The following is a 24,979-nucleotide window of genomic DNA, read 5'->3' as shown; positions in this document are numbered from 1 at the left end:
ACATTTACTGTTACACTTGTCAAACAGCCAATTCATCATGTCACCACCTCAGGTCCTACACACTCCCTACACCCCAGAAATTTAGTACCTGACCCAGAAAATTAAAGGTATGGGACACTGGCAATAGCAAGACCAAGTAGCTAAGACATGAGCTAACAAAAGGGGCCAAATCACAAAGGACTGTGGTTCCAATGTTGTCCACTATGGGAAACCATCCTGCGAGCACAAGACAGGTGAGAAGCCACGTGAAGGTGAATGACTCTCAGTGAGATTACAAATACTACGGCTATAGTCTCTCAGGCATAATCCACACCTTGGAGCGCACTCGACAACAGCTCTTCGGGGCTCACACCACAGTACTTTCTTCCATGCTTGTTGCATGGAAGCCGAGTCAAGTACATGAACTCTTGTTATTTAAGTAACCTCCTGTGCACTGCGCCACTGTCAGAATAAGACAACTTGGTTGCTTACACTCCTCTACCCAGGCAGAAAACAACAGTAGAAAATCAGGATCTCTCAGCAGACCATGGAATAAAATGTTGTTACCCTGGAAGCTGCTGAAGCAGTTGCACAAGTAGGACACAATGCATTTAAGCAGCCATGAGAAAGGACACAAGCGATGAAGTAAGTCGTACACACGTACTTGTTTTTGTTCATGTGTTCCCTCTTGCTACCCCATTAGCTCATCTCCGAGGATGATCTGAACGAGAGGTGCACAGAGGCTAATCAAACTCATACAGTGTTCCCAGCACTGCACACATGAGGCAGCTTAGAAGCACTTCATTAACATTTGTGGGGCAGAAACCAGACCAGGAAGACAACACAAAAGCAGTCTGCAATTTACACAAGGCAAAGCAAACACCAAAGGGAAAGGCTCAGAGAGGAGGGCACCAGAAAGATGAAGAAAATGTGTGTACAACCATATACTATTACACTAGCAATGCATTTCAATGATTACAAAAATTGTAGGTCTTGACAGAGGAGAAATACCCCCGTAGCATAAGCAGTATTAAGAAGACCTGCTATAATTACAAATAAGTTATTCACAAAAAAAAATATGAGGAAGAAATTCCTTCCAGTTTCACCTACGTTCATCAAAACTGAACTGCCTGAAAGAGTAAGTTGTACAGTTGAGGTCAAGAGCATTTTGCCTGGAAGGACAAGTGCGCAAGGTGTACCCGACAGATCCCAGCAGCAGAGGGAAATGAAGTAATTAATTATATAAAGAATACCCCAGCTGTAAATTCCAGGATTAGGCACTTCTCAGGTCCTACCATGTGCTTCTCCTGCGTGCAGAAACATGCACATGGTACCTCATGACTAACCTGGTAACCACTACTGCATTCACCCATTAAGCTGCAGGTGAACACCCCAAAATACTTGAAGGATAAGCAGATATCCCCATGCAGATGTGTTATCCATACGCTAGCAGATGGGAAGCATCATTAGGGCTGCTTTACTTCTGCCAAAGTAAGGCAGTCACCTAACCGATTCACCAGGAGGCCACAGGGAGCGAGGGAGCCAGGCGAACAAATGCACCCAGGACGTGCACAACCCAAACAACCATCCTTCTACTCTGTGTCTCCCAGCCTATGAACACACGCAAGACACATGCACATTCAGATGTCTTCAAAAAAGTAAAAACAAAACTAAAAAAAAAAAAAATCAAAGAGGTGTTTGCAGAAGGTCAATGATCTTTAAGTAAAACTATTCAAAATAAGAGCTGGGAAGAAAAAAAAATTTTTTTTCTTTTTTCCCTCCCTTCTACGAAAGGTAAATCTATTTATTTATTTCACATGGAACCACTTGGCATTACTTGAATTGTCAAGTACATCTGAGCGGCTGCCTTTACTTTTGTTCACTTCGCTGGCATGCAGCCAAGTTATCTGCTGCTAAGCTACAAGAATGCAGTGCAGCGTTCAGGGAAGAGCATCTCTCTTTAAAGTGGATCAGCATTAGTGGTCGTGGTGCAGACATGACTTCTCTGCAGGTCCGCGATTTTCAGACTGCTGATGACGGAGCTCTCTCAGGTCGCTGCACATTTTGGGCCGTATAATACTGGACATCAGCTAGCTAGGCTTCCCCCCAGGCCACCAAGTAATGCACTTACGAAACTTCCACCCGCAGTAGGCAGCAAAACTATGAGAAAAACGCTAGTCTGGGGCCTGCAAGCTTACTCCTACTACAGTAACAAATCTGCACCAAAACGGATTGTCTCTATCTCGTTGTTTCTGTAACACAAAGCATGTGGGCCAAAAAGCTTCACTTTTTCACATGCATTTGTACCTCGGTTTCATGTTGTTTATTTTGATTTTGTGGCGGTTTGTGTTTGTCTTCGTTGTTTTGTTTGGGTTTGGGGTTTGTTTTTTTGTCTGTTTGTTGGTTTTCTAGGGTTTGGCATTAGATTACCAAGCCAGGTACACATCTGAGGTGCCTTGTGCATTGTTAATTTAGTCCCATGTGTGCAAGCATAATTATTCCAGTCTTTTATTATATGATTCTTCTTTCAGGAGATCCTAGTTCAGTTACCACATATGAGACATGATTTCATATTTTGCTTTATCTTGGTCCTTGAATGCACATCTCCCCGTTCTATGTATCGCACACAAATCAGCAGATTTCAGAAACTTCTTACACGATATCCTATGACACTTCTCACGACGTCATTCAGATGCTTCCTTCGAATTAATGCATTTATTTTCACAACAGCCAGTGAGGTAAGAAGGAATTACTGCAAATATGGTTAGGACATAAACCAGCAGTTTCAGATGCAACTCAGTTCGGATGCCTAATCTGAAAGAATGTTGGCCTTTGGTACTGAAATGGCACTTTTTTTTGTTTTAACCACTACTTTCATAGTTTTACTTTTGCATGCCTAACTCTTGTGCCAAGCTGGGTCCCCTGAACAAGGAATGATTAATTACTGTAAAACGCCTCGTGGATGCGATTTGTGCAATTTTTCACAGGAGATCCCAAGCAAAAGACAGAATCCAGTTCCTACAGGTGGTGTTCCGATTTTACCATTAAAGCATCTTTCTCTTCCTGCACCTTCATGCCTCATGTATGACAAATGTTGGGGGGGGGGGGGGGGTGTGTGCAGAGAACAGAAAAGACCTACAGAAAATTACCTCCTTCACCATTCATCTTTTGAATACTTCATGAGAAAGGAGTCCCAGGAAAGAAACAGATCTCCTGAAACTGCATAGCACATCACAGCAAAGAAGGAGTGAGTGAGTGACTGCTGGGCTGCTCAAGGAGCCTTAACTCTGTCCTTCTCTGGCTGCTGTGTGCTCGATCCTGCACCCCTACAGCCTATTCACATACTCCGTGCACACAACTGCTCGGACTTTGCAGAAAAACAGAAAAGCCAGGAAACACACACATGCTTGTAAGGAGCAGCTGCAGGACCAGAGACTCTGCTCCAGCCCTGGGACCTTGCACTGAGCTGACACTGGCAGCAGTAGCTGGCCAGTATCCAGCTGTGGGATAACCACCAGAGGGAGAAGGGATGTACTTCTCCAGCCAGTGTGACACTTCACATCTGCTGTGACAAAAACACTGAGATTCCTGGATTGCGGAAGTCTGGAAGATTCCAGAGCCTGATGACCTTTAAAGGCCCTCTCCATCCCAAACCATTCTACAAATCTATGATTCGGCTCCCTGTCACTGTTCCTCAGCTCACCTGGTATTCCCTTCAGTCACCATATACTTCTTGGGGCAAGAAAGCTACAACCAAAAGACCCGACAGTCACAAAACCAACAAACATACCCAGCAAACTACACATACAAGCCTCAGTACCATCCCAGCAGTCCTCATTTGCTCAGTGTTCCTGGTCAAGCCCTAAGAATAGGTAAAAATAATTAAGATATATCAAATGCAGTAGCAGTACTAACACGTCAGCGCCATCTACTACTGCTCCTTTCATCTGTACACACAAATACCTGCATGATTAGTGATGACATTGCACAGATATCAATGTTGCACTCCTTCACTCTCCTGTCAGTTTTTCTTCCACCTTTCTCTTAAGGCAGCTTTGCAGGTGGCCCTTAAATTTTAAATTCTACCCAACAGTCTTATTAGGAAGAATAATTTTTAATATTTATCTTAAATCATTCTGTAATTGCCAAATGGAAGAGAATACTAGTGCAAAAGATGGTTGCAATTTTTTTGTCATATATGAGCATCCATGGATGCATGGGGTTAAAGTATATTCCTGGTTTTATTCTGGAGAACATCACGGAGACTCTACTGAAGTTGTTGAACATGATCTCCACAATTTCAGAGGCTATAAAATCTTTGGCATTTGCTGAAACAGAAGAAACAACTTGTGTAAGGGAGAAGAAGTGAACAGAAAGCAGAAAGAAAAAGAAACAGAGGTCACCTGCAATCATCCTAAACTTCCAGCATGTCAGGATCCACCATACACCTAAAACATCAAACAAACCCCACCAATAACATAGTATGCTTTAGGATCCAGCATGGCAAATTTCAGAACATTGTCTACCGTGAACACTCAAATCCCATGGTTGGCGGGGTGAAAAACCAACACATGTTCACTGTGACAGCAGCAGAACACATTACCCGAGATGCCTGGAATGCAGGTGTCCACATGTGAGCCAGGCACCTCAGTTCACATGACAATCAACCAAGATTCAATCACTACAGTCAGTAAGGTCTGTTCAGTTTAACCTATGCCAACACCTAATTCAGGATGGGGTGACTGGTTCTCTAGACTGCACTGACTGTACTGGCTAGGACTTCACTGTCTGCAGTGGGATCTAGATGACATGGGTCACCTAAAGTTGCAGGAGCAGCATCCTACACTACTAAAAGTATATAGACATTTACAAAAAATTTATAATTTATTCAAAGAATGCTAAATAGAGGCACAACATTTTTGGAAAAACAATATAACAAGCTTGCCAAGTTCAAAACATTGCAAAGGACAAGCTGTAGTGCAATGGAAATCTTGCAGCCATTTAGGAACTCAAGCTGCGCTAGGTGAAAACTGCAGAACTCAAGCAGCGGGTAATCTCTGTTATACAGCCATCATACGACAGTCAAAAACTCAAAGGGCAAAAACAGGCAAAAGTCATGGTTCCAGAGTGCCATGAGAAGAAACATGAGAATATAATTCCAGATTCTTTTCAATAGTTACAGCATTTAATGCTTAAAACACAATCAGTTTTTTCAAAAGAAGTAGTGGAATTGGTTAGATCTGGCGGGATAAAATGCTTCCACTGTAGAACAGTGGAAGTTAAATTGTTTATTACAATATAGCTCAGTTAAAAGCTGGCAGTTTATAAACACTTCCTAATAAAATTCAGTTAGTTCTGAGCTCATGGAAAATACAACAGAGATATTGAAATGGCTGCACTGAATTGGGGAAGCCTCTGCTTCTATATATACTGATTCTGTACCTCAAACAGAAAACCTTATGGGACTGCTAAGTCAAAAAAACCATTGGAAGCTAGATTGCAAGCATATGTTCCTAGACATCTAGTGCAGAAGCACAGTGTTAAAAAAAACCTGTCCCTCAATCAATCTTCAGCATCAGTAATGGCTGGTAGACAGAAAAAAAAAATGAGAAGAGGTACTATGTGGAATCTCATTTTCCTTCAAGTATATGAAGAGGCGGATAACACTGTCTTTCTGAATTGCTGTGGCTGATCAACAATCGGGCAACAAACAAATATCGACATTGTTTTCAATCCAGAAATCTACCCACTTCCCACCCCCCACCAGCAGGCCTATGAAAGAATACCTAAATTTGGCCAGTCCATCACCACTTTAGGAAGCACAAAGTACGAACGCTTGGAACATTCACACTGAAAAACAGGTTTGTGTTGCCTCAGACTCCGCAGCAGCCGTGGTACCAAACTTGCTTTGAAGTGGTGGGTCTAGAGAAGCGTGCTACTGCTAGAAGCAAAAATCTGTTGCTAAGAATGGCCAAAAGCAGTGGATTGATATTTTCAGACCTCTCTATCTTTCTTCACCAGCTCCATGAGGTCTATGTGAATGATCCACTGCACTGAAAACTGTTCTTTTTGGTGTGAATCTGCTGCACTGTACGTGGAAGGCATACAGCGCGACACTGCCTGGAGTGCCCCACTCGCAATGCGGGCAGAGGGTCTTGCAGCATTGGCTCTCCACCTGTGCATTATGCACTACCAGCCGGGTTGGACATTGTTGTTGCTCCAGATGCAGTATGGACATACATGCCAGGAACCATAATAGGCTGCACCAAAACATGCCCTGTCCCTTCCCCCTTTGCACAAACTGCTCAATATTGTAGACATGCTGCAAGTGGCAAAACAGAACTGGTAATTATAACGTATGTGGCCAAACTGAGCAACCATGACAGCTTTTACTGCACACACAGACTCTCAGGATGGAAAATCCTCAGCAAGTGGATCAAAAAAATGCTGCTGTATTACTAGTGATGACATCGTAACACATAATATGTGAATACGTAAAGACTATTATAATGATATCATATTACTACAGAAATAGAACCAGGTCTGCCTGCATCTTCTACTCAGGTACACGGTGAGAAATTAATATGGATAACATGCAACCAGAAAACCAGGCACGTGCCTTACCAGTCTGCTCAGATGATAAAGAAGAAACAAACCAAATCTATTTTAAACAAAGGCAAAATAAGACAAATGAAGTATAATAATTCAGTAGATCAGGGACTGACTTGCTATTTTCATCCTCATCATTTTTTTGTTTTCTACAAGTTTCCTCTTCGATTTGAGGAACTAAACAGACCAAGCCAAATCGATACAACCCTGCTAAGAAAGGAGACACAATTTAAAAAGTAGCAGCATTGGCTATAAGACTGGTGGAAGAATGAAATTTGTGTTAAAATGTTATGATACTTTATTTTAAATGTAACTTGGATAGTCACATTATCAGTGTGAGCTACACTGCTGTACATAGGTTGCAGTCACTTTGCATAGCCTTCATGCAAGATTGAGAAGGTGGAACATGTAAATCTTACAAAATGTGTAAGATGTGACAAAAAATGTGTTTGTGTGACATTTTTGGTCTTTATGCTTTGGGATACATTTCTAATTCAGCTCTAACCTGCTTCCAGTCTTTCCCTGGCTGACATTTCACCTGTTAGCTAAAGATTTCCCAGCAACTCCGCAAACAAGTCTTTGCCAAATGTCATTTGCCTTGGGATCCAGTTATTTTTCCAATAACTCAATTAAGGAGTATGCACTTCTGTTAAAGCATACTGTAGTATTTCAGGACCTTACAACACCTCACAGAGAAATGTTAAGTAGACTTCATCCTCTGGTTTCTCCTCAATACTACTCTGTCTCACAAAAATCTGGTCTTATTACCACCAGTCCCAGTGTTCTTTACTAATTACTCTTTAGTCTAACATATTCAGGCGGTGTCTTTTGTTGCCTTCTGCACTCAAGTTTGACCGACACTCCAGAACAGAAGACAACAGATCAGTCTCCAGCTCCTGACTAAAGTCACTTGACATGGATTAAGGTAGTCAAAGGTTTAGTATTAAACTATTCAACAGCACCAATATTTTCTCCCAGCTACATCTGTGTGGATTTAACTAACCTTTCAAGAGGAAGGCATGCCAAAACATGCAAGATCGACCCAAAACCCACAGGTCAGCTGGGTTCATTCCCCAATTTTGCATAGTTACAAACAGCCCATTTCATAACACTACAGCAGAGACATAAGTTTTAAGCATCTCGTTCTAACCCTTGAAATTTTAGTAAAATAGCAATCGGTATGACCATCAGGTTTTCTGTTCTTCTTTTTATCCCCCAAATGTGTTTCATTACTTAAAGCGAGCAGGTAAACACAACACATTTATCAAACAGCAAAGTTCAGTCCCTAGAAAGATCACAAGGGCTATAGTTTTCTATTTGTTTACCACGTGTTGCCTTAGCCCAGAAAGCACACTGTAAATTCACTTCACAGTTCTGCACAAAGAGCCAGAGGCCACCACTCAATGCAGCTTGCCTTAAGCACAACGTCAGTGACATGTTTTTCAGTTACTCCTTAAATGCATGCTGAAACAGCTTGAACCGATGTATTAGGTGGATGTGTGCACAAACCGTACTGTCTCGTGACTGTGACTGAACAACAGCAGGGGGACAGGGATTACCTGGGAAAGCAAACAAGAGCTAGTTACCCTGAAGTTGTCTCCACGAAAGAACTGTTTAAGCACTCTTTCATGAGGAGGTCTTACAAAAACACTAACCCCAATAGCACTATTATCTTAAAACTTTCTCACTGGCCACCTTTTTCTAACTCACTCCCTCTACTGAAGGTAGTTCATTTAGGAAAAAAAAAAAAAAGTTTGGAGGAAAAAAAAAATCCAACAATTTTTTTTGTTCTCAGGCACTGAGAAGACAAAGTCATCTATTATTTTTAAGATGCTGCAGGGAATTTCTAAAACATGGACATCTCTGGTGGACCCTTGCACTGGAATATCCTGGGGAGCTACCTGCCCACACACACGCAGTAAGATTTATGAAAAATACTACACCTGAAGGTGGCAAGCTATCTCACCAGAAAGATAAAACTATTCACCAGCTACTCACTACTACATCTAACAGACACAGGATGCTGAACAACACTGGGGGTGGCGGGTGCCCAATAAAAGTGAAGAGTTTAAGCGCTGTTGCTAGGTTTTATATACCCTGAATTAGCAGAGAGGTTCAGCAAAAGCTGGTGGTGGCATGTGCCTGCCTTAGCACTTCAAGGAATGTATGTAAAATAAAGAGGTTTCAAACACCAGAAAATCACCGTGTCCTTTATAAAATAAATAAAGCTACAGTAAGCAGAAAAAATTCAAATAATTGGATTCTGTTAATCTGTGGGGGCATGGACTTAATACTGCATTTAATTTTGCTAAGTGGGAGGAAGATTATTGCAGGCAAGATACAAAGAATAGTCTCTGCTCAAATTGTATAACATTGACAAGCTTAAATACACTAAGACAGTTATTAATAACTGTATCAGAGTATTTCCATGTATTCAATCCACAGTTATGAAAGAAACTAAACATACAGATCTCCTCCCAGTGCAGACAATAATAACAACAACAACAATAGTAATAATATTTACATTCCTCTATTCACGGGCTTCCAATAGTCTTTAAAAAAAAAAAAATATCTGCCTGTGAAGTTGCGGGATAACAAGCACCAGTCTCCTATGAAACCCTGCAGAAAGCCTATTTTTTTAGGCATTTTACTTCGGTTTTGAAAGAGCCTAGCCACTCACTGAGACAAAGCCATTCTCTTCCCAGAGTTTCTGAAAGAAAAGCTGAAGTTCACTCTCATCAGCTCTGCCACTGTTGGAGCGGAGGGATTTGGGAGCTGCAGTTGTTTACAGCCTAAGGTTCCTATGGGAAGAAGCAGCTTAACTAATATAAAAGTTTAAGCTTTTCACATGTAGTATTTTCATGTCCTAATCTTCTGGTTTGCAACTCATCTTATTCCCCATTGTTCTTTCAATAAACCTGTCTTTTTTCTAAAATATGAAACCAGAGAGGACAGCAACACCTGTTCGGCATTTACAAAAACTCTTCTAAAATCTGAGGGAGATCAAAACACTTTTCTTTAAAAATAAAATCTCCCCCTACAAATCATTTAATATCTGCAACAAACTTAATTTCATCCCATATTCCCAGAATATCAGCTAATTCATGCATTATGCAGTTTGTTAATATTGAGAAAGGTACTGTACTTTTAAAAAAGAATTTGCTTTGAAGTAAATATCCTGAAAGAAAGAAAAAAACCCACTAATATCTTAATGGGAAAAAAAAAAAAAGAAGTGCATTCTATCATTGCATTTTTTCAAGCTCTTAATACTTCAATATTTCAGCAAATCTTACAAAGGCATTTGATGTTTTCCACAAAACGGTGGTACGTCTCCTGTGATGCTTCAATGTCCCTTTGTGATTGACTGCTGGAAGGGCACAACAGCACCAGTAGTAGTTAAATGTGAAATCATTCAGCTGCTGGGCTTCTGGGGAGATAGACACCCAAACCTAAACACATCTGTTGACCAAAGTACGGTCTCCTGTATAGGGAAGCACAGCTCCGACACCCTACCCACTGAGCTCTGACAATTTCTCAGCACTGTACTTATCTGGCATATGACTTGACAAGCAACCTTTAAACAACTCAAACTAAAATTAAAAGGATTTGCAAACATGGAAAACAAAGTCTACTTGTTCTACATGCTTTTTCCATAATCTTCATACCTTACAGAAAATGTATTGCTTTTTCAAATATCCACTCTAAGGATGCTGATGAGGTTCTCCCCTGTGATTAATTCTCTCTCCCTCATCTGTGTCACTCTATAGCATGTATCACTTTAATGTCTAAATTACCTAGGTAAATAGAACCCAAACTAAAAGAGATTCTCTTTTTCTTCTCTCTCTTTTGGACAAGTGAGCTCTGATTCTTCAAAAAGCGACACAGAGCTCTTTTTTTTTTATTATTCCCATTTCATTATTACATTTGTGTGGTTATATCAAAGCAAATTAAACCTAGGCAGTATTTTCACACTGCCAATAGTCACCATGCAGAACACTGAGTTTTCATTATCATCTGCTTAAAATAACGTTGTCTTCCTCTGTTAATAAACTGAACATTCACAGCTTATTACTTTACACCTGTAAGAATATGAGGACATTTTTATAATAAAAAGAGCTGTCTAATTTTCAAATATTTCTCTTTTTTCTTGCAATTGATCCGTTTCAGTTGCTAAGGGAGTTTTCTGTACACTTTAGCAAAGGTTTGTGTCTATATGAATATACAAACAAGGCTGCACTGTAAACATCTGTAAAAACTACAAACACTCAAAACTTTATTCTGCATCAAGTGAAAGGTGAATGGTAAAGAGACATTTTCTGATGGTCTGTGTTGAGAATGCAAACTAGGATCCCCTGAAAAAAAAAAAATGAAGCATTCTTCTCCTTTTTTAATAGCAGTCTACTATTGTTAAAAACATTGATATAGTTGATGTTCAAAGCAAAGCAAAATTCAGCTTCACCCCCTGTAATTATTGTGCCTCTGCAGCACTAAATGTAATTACAAGCAACTCAGACATTCATCACTATAAAAGCACAACTTAAGATTCCTGGGGAACAGATACGGAAAGGGATTGTTTTCACACAGTTCTCTTAGTCGAGCCATAGTTTAACTACACTACCGATAAACAAGCGTACTAAGCCAATATAAAGCAGACAGAGAAATAGTCATGTTTAATTTCATCTAGGGAATCCTCCAGTATTTCATTTATCAATGCTTATAAAAATATGCCTCAAAGCCACAAGAATGTGATGGACAAATGTGACATAACTGCAACCATCCCAACTTCCCAAAGTTCCCTTGCTTGAGCAGTCTCAAAGGCTGCTTGAGCACACAAGTATTTGTTCTACGTGAGAAAAAAAAAGCACAACCATGAGACAAGGTTCTGAGCTCTTCTTGCGAAGTTGTCATGCTAATGCAGCATGCAGATGTCTCTGTTTTTTTCAGCAGCTGACTTAGGGCTGTGTCCCTTTCTCGCAATCAGCAGGAAATGCCTGCAGCCATGCCTGCAGCCAGCCACCCAAACTTTTCCAAACCAGTTTGACACCTGTTTGGTTTCTCCTGTTCACGGAGAAAGGTACTAGGGCATGCCAGATGCAGATCCAGACAAATTTCAACCTGGCAGGGAGTAAGATCAAGAATTTACATGAGGCAACAGGAGGCGTGTGGTTAAGGTACCCGATCTATATCCACCCTCAACAACTACAGTGCCCTCTCCTTCTTGGTTACGTAACGCACAGATAGTATTTAACCCCTCGCTCGTTAGGCACACACATGTCAAACCGATCAGCTTTCGGGGCGGGTGGTGTGATTTGAGCCGTCATCACTCCTCACGGGAACGAACCCCACCAAAGCCTTCAGCGTTCTTCGCCTGATGAGAGCCACGCAAGGTCTGGCTCGAGCGCTGTGCCACCATTTCTACCACAAGCCCCATCGGCTTCGCAACACCTGCGCGGCGAAGAACCTGCCGGCTTCTGCTGAACGGCGCAGGCTGCAAATCAGGGCATGCACGCATCCTCGCCTCCCAGCCACCAGCCCGGCTCTTGGAGGGGCTCCCAGGGGAGAGCCGAGCGCCCGTTACCCCTCCCTCACAGCATCTCTAAGAGAGGCAGCAGCACCACGGCTGCCCAGGGATGGGCTCGGTGCCTCCTTAGAGCCCCCCTGCACCGTTTTGGTACTTTGGCCCCTCGCACACTCTGTTCACTGAGTTTGGCCGGAAATGTGTAGCTGCTAGCGCAGAAGCACCGGCATCAAGATGATTAACACCTAGTTTGTGAGATGCTACTCTCCGGACACCCTACTGAAATAAGGCGTGCAGACACTGGGGAGAAAATGATGGGGAGAAAGGAAGAGTCATTAAGACAGGACGGGAAAGCCGCTGGCCTTGCCACTCTCCAAGCGGCTGCTGCTCTTCCGAGCACTCCGGGAGCGGCTCGGACCCCCCTCGCCGGGGCCTGGGGACCGGGGGCGGTCACCGCCGTCACCGACGGCCGGGGCCCGACTCCCCCCTCACCGCCCCGCGCGAGCGCCGCGCTGCGCCCCCCCCCGCCGCCGCCGCCTGCCTCCTACCCCTCTCCTGCCTCCCCCCTCCATCCCGCCCCGCTGCCGAGCCCGGGCCGGGCGAGGGGGAGCGGGGCGGCCGTCGGGCTGCCCGCGGCGCGGCGGTACCTGCTTGTCCAGCGCGGCGTCCTTGGCGCTGCCGGCGGCGCAGCCCTTGGGAGCCGGCACCCTCTCGCAGTTGCAACCCTCCAGCATGTACATGCCGGCGGGCCGGGAGCTCTGCTCTCCCTCGAAGTAGAAGAGCACGTTCTGGTAGAGGGCGAACCACTTCTCGTGCCAGCGATTGGTCTCCGCCGTCTTCTTGCTCAGGTAGCCCCGCTTGGTGCCCTCCTTGCGGGCCAGCAGCGCCAGGTACAGCGCGTGCCCCTCGTTGTACCGCACGCTCTTCTGCATGGTGGCCGGGAGCCGGCGGCCGCCCGCCGGGCGCTGACCGCACCGCGCACCGCCCGCCTGCCTCCGCGGGCGCTCAGCGCACCGGCCGTGCCGCGCCGCGGCAGCGCTTCATGGGCGCCGGCACGCACCGACGGGGCGGCACCCGCCCCCCGCCCCGCGATCCGCCCGCCCCCCGGGGGCGGCCGCCGCTAAACCCGCCGCGGCATCCCCTCCGTGTCGTCTGTGTCGTCCCGTCCGTCCCCGTCCCCGTCCCCCCGCGCCGACGCCCCGCGGGAGGAGTGCGGGCGGCGGCGAGCTGCCCCCCGGGCAGCTCCGGCGTGACGTGGGGGGATCAGCTGTAATCCGCTTTGGAGAGCGATTTAAAGAGCAAAGCCGCCGCCGCAGCGCCCCGGTCCCTCCCTCCCTCGCTCCCTCCGGCAGGCCGCGGGGCCGCCCGCCTGCCGCCCGACGGGGGGGGTAGGGAGGGGGCGGGGAGGAACCGCACGGCCCCGGCGATGCGGGGGCGGGGGGTCGGACGGGGCACCTGCAGGCAGCGAGGCGCTTGGCTGGACGGGACGGGGCGGGCGGGAGCCGCCGGGTGGTTTGGGACTTGCGGTTGGTTTCCCGATAGTTTTCGCTTTTCGGATTCTTTGAGCGAAAATGTTGGAAAGCGGCAGGGCCGGGTGAGCGCGGCTGCGGGCGTCGGGAACTTCGTTTTCGAGCTGCGTGGCGAGCTAAAGCAAAAGCAAGAAGTGAAATCCAAGAGAGAAACACCAGAGACCGGTTACTTTTAACCCGGTGTTCGCATTGATTAAAAGCGGGGGGGGGGGGGGGGGGGGGGGGGGGGGTGAGGGCCGTAGGAGGTTTCACCCCGAGCAACTACATCCCCGCACCGTCCTGGGCGAGCATCCCTGGACCCCGGGCAGGCCGCCTGCGCAGCCAGCATCCCTAGAGCCCAGCCCGCCCCGCGGGTGAGGACAGCCGCCAGCTGCCGAGGGTGGAGGAGGGTGAGTGTGCGAGGACAGCCGAGGGAAGAGGGTGGCTCGTCACATGCCGAAAAGCAAATCTGTGCGCACTGTGCTTGGAGAGGAGTTACTCGGGTTTATTTTTACACCGAGTTTAGTAAGGCGAGCAGCGGGCATGGGTTTGTTCCTGCAGTCAGGATGATGGAACGAGGTATGCGCAGACCTTAATTATAAAAAATAAGCACTGGCAAAGGAGCTGGTATCAAGAATTGCTTGGTATAAAACATAAGCGATGTGGAAATTTCTACCAACTAGAGGACCCTGCACCTTTAATTACCGAATTATTTAAACTTCCTCTTAGGCTTCCTTCACGAACAGGCATTTGAAACTCTTTCATTTATGAATGTATTTTGCATATGTAGCTTTCTGCCTGTTTTGCTTCACAAGTCTTACAGGTGAGAAAGCAAATTGATTCTCTTACTAACTCTTCAAACAAAAATGTGAAAATTACAGTACTGGGAGTGCTGTATAATGCACAGAATTGGCTAGAAAACACTGCCAATGTGAGCTCTGTCAGTGATTATGGTTTTGAGTGTTATTTACAGGAACTGCGGACCCATGTGGAGTTTTAAGGCTCTCATCCTGTCAGCAGACAACAGCATATTAGAAAAAACAGATGCACAAATCCTGCTGGAACTAACTAGTGTGCCTTGTGGCTTCTTCACACAGTGGAACTTGAGGTTAACCCATGGTGTCCAGAGAAGTCCAGGTTTTGGACAGGGATTGGAGATCATTTGGAAGATTTGCATGCATGAAGTAACTCACATTTATGCATCTCAGTGACTGGGTTCTTACTTGCCTCTTACAGTGCATCTTTAGTTCAGTTTCACTCAGCTAGTGCTATGCAAGTCAGTATTAATTCAGTGTGTGAAATTTCATGAGATAACAGGGAAAGAAACAGACTGCAACTCAAAAGAGTTTTCAGACACTTGACACTTAAGTGGATAGTTAGTGCTTTCCAAAACAAGCACATCGTATATCACTACCAAATGCTATAGCAAGTACCTATCTTTGCCAAGTTTTTGTCCCAGCTTACATAATGTGTACATTAATAAAGCTTTTGCATAAATCAGAAATGATTGCACACCATCTATTCTACCACAACACCTGAGACACATGCTAAAAATAAATGACAGAAGTTAAATTTTAACTACTAAATAAAGAAGGAGAGGATTTCTTTTTACAACATCATTTTCTCCTAGACACACAGGCATTTTTCCTAAGCTGAAAAGGCTGACCATGTCATTGCATAGCAATCCATAGGAATTACGAAGTATGTGATGTTCCCCTTCACTACGGTGAGCACTGATTGTGTAACCATCAGTTTGTCATGAATTCCTGTGCCTTATTGTTCAAAGTATGATCTAGTTCTTTCAATGATATTTTACTCCTTGATCATTCTTACACAAGCACAACCTAGGTTTTTTTGCTATACAGCTAAACACATGTAAGTAAATATGATTTTTTTTAAAAAAGTTTTCATTATGAGCAATAAAAAAGATGTTGTTTGTGGTTTTTTAAAAAGAAATTCTAGACCAAATTCATATGTATGAACATGGTCGAGTTATACGTGCAAACAGATGTAAAGGAATCTGTTGATGTAAATTATTCCATAGGCCTCTGAAAAAAAGAATGTACAGATAAGCGTACTTTATATCCTCCTCAACTAACCCTTGCTTTTTGTGTATTTTTGTTCCAGAGGATTCATTTATAAAACCACATTCCCAGGTGTTGTGTCATTGTCGGCCCCAGAGAGCTTTCTGTAAAACTGTGGTGGAAAGTTGTGGTCACATACCAGCTGAGATAATTCAACAGATTTAGCCTACATTTACCTTGAAATTTCCATTGGAAACTAATCTGTTGCATGTTGTTCAAAGCTGTCATAAGGAGCGAAATACACAGCGTCGTGTGACAGTGCCGTTGTTGATTTGCTACCCAGAAGTGACCATGAGAGCTTGGGGGGCGAGTCAGTGAGTTGTCACTCTTCTGAGTGACAGGCTACAGAAAAATCTGTTTCAGGAAATATGTAAAATTTAGGTCTGTATTGTGAAAAACACCTTGGAAAAAAATACTATTAATGTAATGGTAATAAAAATAGATTAAAACGGGAAAAAGTTGTTATGCTACCACTTTTATGTCTGAGTTTGTACGTATTTGCTTGATGTTATACAGTTTGAATGTTTATTTTTCACTACATTGGGATAGTAAATCGTTATTTACCTTTTCATGTCAAGGTAATGTATCAAAACCAAAGTAATTTTTTTAAGCTGTTGAACAGCTGCTACAATATCTTACGGGAAAGAAGCCGGGTTTCACTAAGGATATACTTAGATATCTCCTCTTACATATTGTCTGAAAAGTAGAACTGAGTGAATATCTTATTTGTAATTTTACTTACACAGTTCTGCTGACATAATGGTTTACTCTTTAAGGCACAGAGTATGATTTGGCTGTTTGAAAGTTATTTATAATATTCAGCTAAGGTTTAGTTATCTGACAAAGGAGGGAAATTTTCAAACACATTATACACCACTGGTATAGGAAGTCCTGAATATCTTGAAAATCATGTGTATTCTCATGTGTATGGAAATGTCATTTACCTTTCATCATTCTCCTCTTAAATGACTACAAACAGTTTTTGCTTGCATCTAACTTTTGATGTCATTTGAGAGGATTTCCTTTTCCTATTTTACCTAGACATTTTTGGGGAGAATTGTCTTGGCTAACCGATTTTAAATCATTGGCTGTACCAGGTCATAGTAGTTCATTCCCCACGGCTACTTATTTTTTAGCAACTGGAAGCAAATGTTGGGGTCAGCTGTTGTGTGGAAGAGATGTGACTACACACGTCCCTCAGTCATACAAGAAAGGTGGTAGAACAAGTGTTCATGAGATTCCTTCCTTCAGGAATCTCAGGCCAGTACCCTCCCCCCAGGTCTTCCACAAAGCGGCAGCAAGGATGATTTCACAGCGACTCCACACCAAGTGTGGTAGCACCTCTGATACCATTTGCACATCTTTCCAAGGAAGAGCATTTGCACTCCTTTTAGGAAAAAGGAGCATGGTAGTTCTGTACATAGCAGAAGCATCTCATTACAACATACACTGTGCTGTCTAGCTGTTTTGCAGCTCCACACACACTGATTCACATGATTTGAAAACTCTGAGGAAAGGATTTTTACTGCCGTATTGAAGGGGAACAAAGAAACCACTTCTTTCAGTGGGAGATTTCAGCAGAAGGCAGATAACTGCACACCACTTACCTATTATGCAGGTGAGGATGTTACCATCATGGTTTAATGTGTTAGCCTCTTTGTGCTAAATGCTGCATAAATGCAAGAAAAGGATCCATGCCAGGAACAACTTAGTCGAAATGTAAGATTAGATTGCTAGAGCCAGTCAAAAGGGGAAGTACAAGGACTAGTAAATGCACTGCCTGTTGTGACAGGCAGCGTCCTCAGTACACAACTAGCGTATTTGTTGCTGAGATTTTGGGAGAAGAATAGCACAAGGAGGTTTTAGAGGAACTTTTGAAAGAAACAGTTCGGTGTGTCTGTAGAGGTCATTGGGGAATTCTTGCATCTGGTCAGGGACAGCATGGAAAAATATGAAGGACTATTGAAAAAAATGGAAAAAGAAATTGCATGGCAGAAGCTGTCTCACAGTCAGGCTGGAGAAAATCAAAAGCAGGGGGAAAAAAACAACACAGAAAAGCTGGAACCAAGGGAGTCAATTAAATTGAAGAAATAGCACTATTTAGGCAGGAGGCAGAAGCAAGCGGGTTGTGGAAGAATTCAGCCTGGCTGGCAGACTGATGGTAATGAGAGCATGGTAGGTAAAAAGCAGAGGAAGCCAGTGTAAGTGAGGGCTAAGAATGGCTGGGGAATTGGGGAAGGTGGCATGAGCATCCCAGCAGTGAGGAGCAGAGCGAGGAGTTATGGGAGGTGGTGGCGGAGAGAGAGTGGTGGAGGAGACAAAGTTGGGAGTGAGAGAGCATGAGAGTCGTGGCTGCTGGGTAAGGCTGGCAAACCAGGTGGCTGGCAAGGGGTGGAAATCACCCACAGAGACCCTGGGTGTACGGGTGGGACTCTGCAATACGAAGAGACCAATACACAGGGCAGACTGAGGAAGCTGGTACACGACAATGTGGGAGGGGGAGAGGGGAGCTGGGCAGGGTCAGTTCAACAGAGCACATGAAGTGAAAGGATTAGGTGAAGAATAACACTGCAAAAGGAAGAGGTATTTCAAATGTGGAAATGCTGATAGTCCAAATCAGCGCTAAAATCACACAGGAAAGAAAAGACAGAAGTAAAACTTTTCTCCATAAGCCTATTTTCAGCTGGTTCCTTCACTCCAGAGACAGCAGTTTTGCTAGCTGGGGTTAAAATGGAAGAGCCAGTATTCAGCTTGCTGACCGAAGGTTTGAAGATATGCAGACATACTCGGTTAATTAAAAGCTCCAGAAGTACTTCATATAATATAACAGATGTAAACTAAGCTCCAGATTTATGATGCAAAGCATAGTGAAAATAGTATTTTGAAACTTTCTTCACACAACTAAAACTTTCATACTGAGACACGCACTCACTAGGTGGGAATATGACTGTCAGAGCTGAGCCCTGATTTTTAAAGCTAGTAGAGATTACTCCCTTTTTCCCTATTCTGAGAGCTGTGTAATGAGAATTTCACAGACCCTATGATTAGTGCAGTATCCTTAAGAACAGTATTGTCCTACAGCTCACAGATAGCCAAAGCATGAAACTGTCTCGACATTCTTGGGAGACAGCTTAAATTAGTACTTTAAATGTTCCAAAGACATTGGCATGTCATAACACAGATTTCATAATGTTCTCCAAATGTGAGTCAAGAGAGACAGCCTGATGACTGAGCTCTTGCAAGTAAAGGGTTCAGCAGACACTAGACTATGATTACTCTAAGTTTCAGAAAGCCCTTGGTAACTGGGAAAATTACTTCAGAATTAAAAAGACATAGTAGGATAAGATTTCTCTTTTTTTGGTATTCAATGTGAACTGAGTATAAATGCAAATCACTTTTTGCTTATTCTGTCAAGATATTCTCACATATTGGCATAAAAATAGGAAAAATGTGTAAAATATTAAAGCATTCTCATTTCTTGGGAAAAAGTAAGCCACACAGATTGGAAGAAAGATACAGAGAGCGCAGCGGGTGCCATCTGGAATAAGTAAGTAACCCTGGGAAGAATTTGCGATGTTTACAAGGCTCGATACTGATACAGAGAATTGTATCCATCTGGCATAAAGCCTGCAAATAATCTGCCACAGGGGTGCATAATTCAATAGAAACAGGTTTGATAAACTAGAAGTAACATTCCCCATAGTCACCTTGAAAGAGACATTTAATGTATTATGCAGCTGAGCAGCTTTCAGAAGTACAGCACCTTACTTTGTAGGTAGGCAGACCGATATACCATAAAAATCAGTTTTATGGGAAATGGAATGCACTGTTCTCTTAATAGAAATCAAACATTGCAGGGTACCCACATTTATCTCAAGATCGTGAAATTTCTGAGACAATGCCTTTTTATGAGAACATTGCATTTGTATTTGATACAGATGCAATATATTGAAAACCATTTTAATGAATCCATTTGGATGCAGCTGGGACTGTACAAATGCCTGGAGAAAATGTGTGTAACAGCAGGAAAAAAATATCTTAAAAAGACTGTAGGCAGAGCAGCCCTGACAACAGTGATCTGCACCAATGTTATCACCCCACTCATGCAAACGAAAAGATACCAAGTAACAGTCTTGCTTAACAAGAGTAAAGAAATTAAGGTTAACATCAACGGCTGTTTGTTTTAGGGATTTTTGGTCAGGTGGGAAGTGGATAGCAGGTACGTTTCTGGCTGCTGATCCACTGCTGCTAATGCACATTCCTCCTGGTCCAGATTTAATGTTCTGATTCTGAGCTGATAACCTTTGTAGCTGCTTGGGAGCTTTAGAGTATACTTTTCCAGGGAAAAGAAGAAAAAGATTTTTAAAAAAAGGAAAAGAACAAAGGAGAAAAAATAGCTCAGAGAAACTTAATACAAATTTTAAAAAGTCAAAACAACATCCAGCTACAATTCTATTCAACATCATACAGAAAATTCGTAACTTCATCTGTTACAGTGGAATGCTTTCCAAGGTAGAAGTATATGAATCGCACCTCATATGAATGCATATATTGTTAAACAGAATACAAAAAGTAACATTTATTGTACTTGTCACAAAGTCACTACTGTTACCTGCTGAAGTGAAAAAGGCCTGTAAAAATACATTTGGTCTTTTTTAGTGCAGAAATAAGTAATGATTTATTTCATTAGTAAATTGCTCTTGAACAAGTAGTAAGAAAGTAAAAGAAAAATAATTTTACCATTTTAAAAAAATAAACTTGTGTTCACCCATTCCTGTTACTGTTATATTTCTTCGCCTTCTTTCGTCAGCTGTATTGTTTTGAGCATTAACACAATATTTGTGTTAAATACTAGTGGTAGTGAGGGGAGCTGAAAGGTATATTGATTCCAGTTTTACATCCTATTTTCTTATCTCAATGATAAAGTTAGAACTACAGTATTTGAGAATTTTCAGTAAGATTATTTCTGTTTTTACCAAAGAAAGAGGCAACATGAAACATTTCTTTTGCTGATTTATACTGTTTCTATTTTTTGCTGTGGTATATAATGGCTTTGGGGAAATAATTTTAAATTTCTGACATATGTGTAGATATATAGATCAGGTACAGCTATCACATTTGATTTGACAGAATTTAGGAAAGGCTCGTTAGATAATGCCTTAGAGTCTTCTTCAGGAAAAGCAACAAAGATCTGGAATTAACATATCCTATAGGTATATGAGTCTACAATACAGGTAAAGTAAGGTAATGAAGCCTACAGTGTAAGAGTGGTTGAGAAATATTTGCCCAGTTTAAAAATAATAATAATAAAAAAAAATATCCATCATTAATTGTGCTCAGTGCAGAAATCTTTAAAAAAGTTTTTCTCCAAAACTCTGGGGAAGAAATGGGTAAGGGAAATTGTTCATCCATTTAAACAGCTTGGAACATCTAGGCATTTTTGGTTTGGTTTTGCAAAAGTCAAAGGGTCTTATAAATCTGAAAATTCTTCCAAAATGTCTGAGGTCAAACATGTGCCAAACACTATCTTTTCCTTAAAATGTTTGCTGCTAGGCAAACAGATTTTAATTTGTTTTTATGAACCACAGCTTTAGAAAAAAATACTGTCAGTTCCAGTATAAAGAATTCAAGACACTTTGGTTCTCCCCCAAAATGGGAGCCACTGGCCTTAGAGATGTTATAGCATTTCCTTGCGCTTTAGTTTCAGTCCAGTGGGAATAAGCAACATGAACTTATTTGTAAAGCACTTTGAGTTATGTCAGTGAGAGTTCACTGGAAGAGCTTCAGATGACAGGTTGTCCCATTCTGCTGGACTGTAGAAGGAAAATACATCCCATCTAATTCTCCAGGGCACTTCCGTTGAAGTTTAATTTGCATCCTAAAGAATCAGCTTCTAAGATTCTTGGCAGAAAGCTTTCTATTATGTATGTGTATTATATACACTTCCTCAGTATGGATTGTAGTTATTCTTATTAATTGTTCATGTATATATTTCTCTTTTAAATGTTACTTCGGGTGGATTTAAGAAACATTCTAGGATAGTATAGCTGTTATCACTTACTGATGTTATTACTACGTATGATTAAGCTTGTTCATCCTATAAAGCTGAATTTTTTTCATCTGGAGGGTATGTCTTTATATTTCTGTGTTACTCATCTGTAATGCAAGTTGACAAGCAGTGTAATCAAAAGACAGGAAAATGAGAGGTCTAGAGTATAGAACACATTCTTGGCAGACATAAGATGTATTGAAATTTGTTTTGATAAGAGTTTTGTTATGTGTTTCTCAGGTAGCATCAAAAGAAGGCAGCCAGCTCAGCTGCAGAGTTTGGGGTCTGTGCAGGAGGGGAGAATAATGCCAAGTTATTCCTCTCAGTTCCTCCAACAGCCACATACTGAAAGGTTTCCAATCTCTTTTTCAGAAAAGCTTTTAAAATGCTGTAAGTGAGGCAAGTGAATGGCTCATGGAATTAGTAATGGGACAGAGAGCTTTATGCCCTCAGGTCACTGGTTCATATTCAGTGAAAGATAGTAATTAGGACAAATCCTGCTCTAAGTTAAAAAAATTCCACTAGAGTAAATGATTGCTCATTTATCTTTGTATTGTTATCTGGTATTTGGTCAGTAGGCAATGTAAATAATGCAGCCTGTCCATTTTTAGTAAGTTTGGTAACACATACAGCTATGGGATGGGGAAACAGAAATGAGAGGAAAGAGGTCAGCATGCCCCATACATCTGTTCAGTCACATTCCCTTCCATTTACAGCCATCTTCCTCTGGTGTAAAGCTCAAAAAAAAAGGGAGAAACTCTCCCCTGGGCAGTCCTCCGAGTGTGAACAGGCTTAGGCTGGTGCATTTAGCATCTCATTGTCCCTGTTCCAGCCCATCTATGGTACTAGTGACAGTACTTAATTTTGAAAAGCAAAATGTGCTAAGTGTTTTCCTGCTGATTTTTGCTCTTTATTCTGTAGGTAGGAATGAAATGAATCCTACATGATTAATCCTACCTACGTGCTTGCAGGAGCTTTAGGCAGCCATCACAGTTGGACTAATTTTATCATGTTGCAATTGCCTGTTCATCTGTGGCTGCGGGAATACTTTATAACTGTGATAAATGATTGACTGACATTTGGATATGTCATTTATATACCGATAGATATAGATAAAGACGGTGGCTTTATTATTCTTTGTCACTCTGTCTTTTTGTGTCAAAATTCCATTCTTCCATAACAGTTAAAAGATATTAATTGCCTAAAATTAGAGCCATCAGATATGACTAGAATTGCATTATTACATAAGAATGATATGAAATATAGATGAAATCTATATAATTTATATAAAAAGTATTGTTCTGATTTCATTTCTCTTCACACCATTTTTATGTTGTACTTTCTTGAATTATTGCTCTAGCTTGAATTGAGCTGTGAGCTGTACATTGTCAGCCTTACTGGGATGTACCATATAAATTATGTAAGTCTATTAACATATATACATCAGAATAGCTGTTAAAATTAGAAGTACTAGCATAACTAAGGAACAGACAAGAAAAGGAGTTAGGTAAGGGAGTTTGGAAGGCAAGGACCAAACAAAAGTACTAAGTGACAGCACGCTGGTTTCATTCGGACTTCTTAGTGATAGTCACTGTTGTTCTCTCTGCTATTTTCTTCCCAGATACAGCAAAACAGTTCAGAAAGAAAATATTCAGGAAAGATAGTAAAGTCTCAAAGTGTCCGTTTATTCTTCTATCTCTGAAACACCCTTTTTTGAGCTAATCTTCTTAATTAAACAAAAATACAGCTATGCACAGATTTCCTGCAGTGCTTATCTACCCAGAAAAACTGAGCAGAAATATGAATCTATTTGCATTAGAAACAAGAGTTTATTCCCCAAACACGTTTTTCATTGTAATCAATTATATTGAAAGTTTTGGCTAAATGCAGTTTGTAGTAAAGACAATCATATGCTCAAACTAAAAAGAATTAAAAAAAAAATGCAGCCAGTAGAGGTGTAATGTCATAATGCAGCAAAGCGTGTCACGTATGGATGGAAGAGCTACAACTGCTTCCTGCCTCCCCCAAATGAATCAGTCAGTATGTAGTAGCATTTAGGCACACATCCACAAAACATGTGTACAAACTTCGTAACACATTTTCCTCCATCAGGAGAGGTTTGGTTTGTTTTTGAGAAGGAGACCATAAAGACTCCAAGGGCCTGGAAAACAAAATACTGTTTTTGATGCAGCCTGCTTATAGGTTACGTGGAAAAGCCAGATCATAGTCATCCTTGAGGTGGAAGGCAGTGCTGTTTGTTCATCCATGTCTGAGGAGGTAACCCAGCTGGCAAAGGCAGTCACTGCAAGTGGCAACTCTGCCCCCCTTCTTTTACAAAAGCAGCATCTTCAGTGGCATCTTCCTTGGTTCTGCACATTACAAACTTGTGCAAGTCTCTGCAAGCATGACCCTGCCATGGCTTATGCTGCTTGGCCTTAAATAATCTGTAGGCACAGCCCCAAACAGACCTATTCACCAACCTTGTGAATAGAGGGTGGCCCTTCTGAACTGCGTTTGCCAAGACCTTTCGATGAGGACTCTCTATTGCTGTAGCGCTGGCAGGCTGAGTGCCTATTAATGATGGATGCTGTCTGTCACTAATTGCTAGTCCTGACTTAAAGCATTCAATTATCAGTGCTCTCCTTGTCCTCCTCTCATTTTTATCTTTCAAAAAAACATAAAATTCATTAGCAAAAATAGACCGTGTGGCTCTCCCCTCAACCTCTCTGCTTCAAATTCTTGAAGGGAGGGGTGAAGCTTGTGCTGAAAAGACCCAGGTAACTTAGTTCAGAAGGCAGTTTTATCATTTAGGTAATGTTGTAAGGGACAGAAAAGATGCACATCATCACATTCCTGTCTTACCCTATGATCTTTTTGTCCTTAAGCAGCTAAAAAATCTTTTTGCCTATTGTGACCAAAAAAAAAAGGAAAAAAAGATCACTTATACTCTCTAACCTTTGAGAAGGGGCTTTGCAATGTTCTCTGACTACAGAAATCACAGGGCTTGTTACAATACTCGCAAAACCACAGAGATACTATTTTACATGATGTAGGAATATATTGTTCATCCATGCATGTATAAACACCCACAGGTACACACTAACTAGGATACCATTAACTCACAGAGCTTAGAAGGACTTAAAAAGCTAATCCCCTCTCTTCCCTAGGCAGACTCAGCAAAGCCAGAATCATCCCTTACTGGTGTTTATCTCCCCAGCTTCAGAGGTCTCCA

At 42.2% G+C, this 24,979-nt stretch overlaps 1 protein-coding gene across 2 annotated transcripts in view; it reads right to left on the bottom strand.

The window, feature by feature from the left end:
* RASGRF2 (Ras protein specific guanine nucleotide releasing factor 2) overlaps positions 1 to 13,573 on the bottom strand; it is a 132,029-nt gene extending 118,456 nt beyond the window's left edge. For both annotated transcript variants that reach the window (XM_056325294.1, XM_056325295.1), the window contains exon 1: positions 12,754 to 13,573. In XM_056325294.1, coding sequence (XP_056181269.1) covers positions 12,754 to 13,038 — 285 coding nt within the window. In that variant the 5' untranslated portion in view covers positions 13,039 to 13,573. The remainder of the gene's footprint in view (positions 1 to 12,753) is intronic.
* Between the last annotated feature and the right edge of the window lie 11,406 nt (positions 13,574 to 24,979).

The sequence above is a fragment of the Falco biarmicus genome, chromosome Z (assembly GCF_023638135.1).
Source record: "Falco biarmicus isolate bFalBia1 chromosome Z, bFalBia1.pri, whole genome shotgun sequence".
Classification (NCBI taxonomy): Eukaryota; Metazoa; Chordata; class Aves; order Falconiformes; family Falconidae; genus Falco; species Falco biarmicus.
Note: the sequence above shows the minus strand (reverse complement) of the source record. Positions and strands in the feature narration are given on the sequence as shown.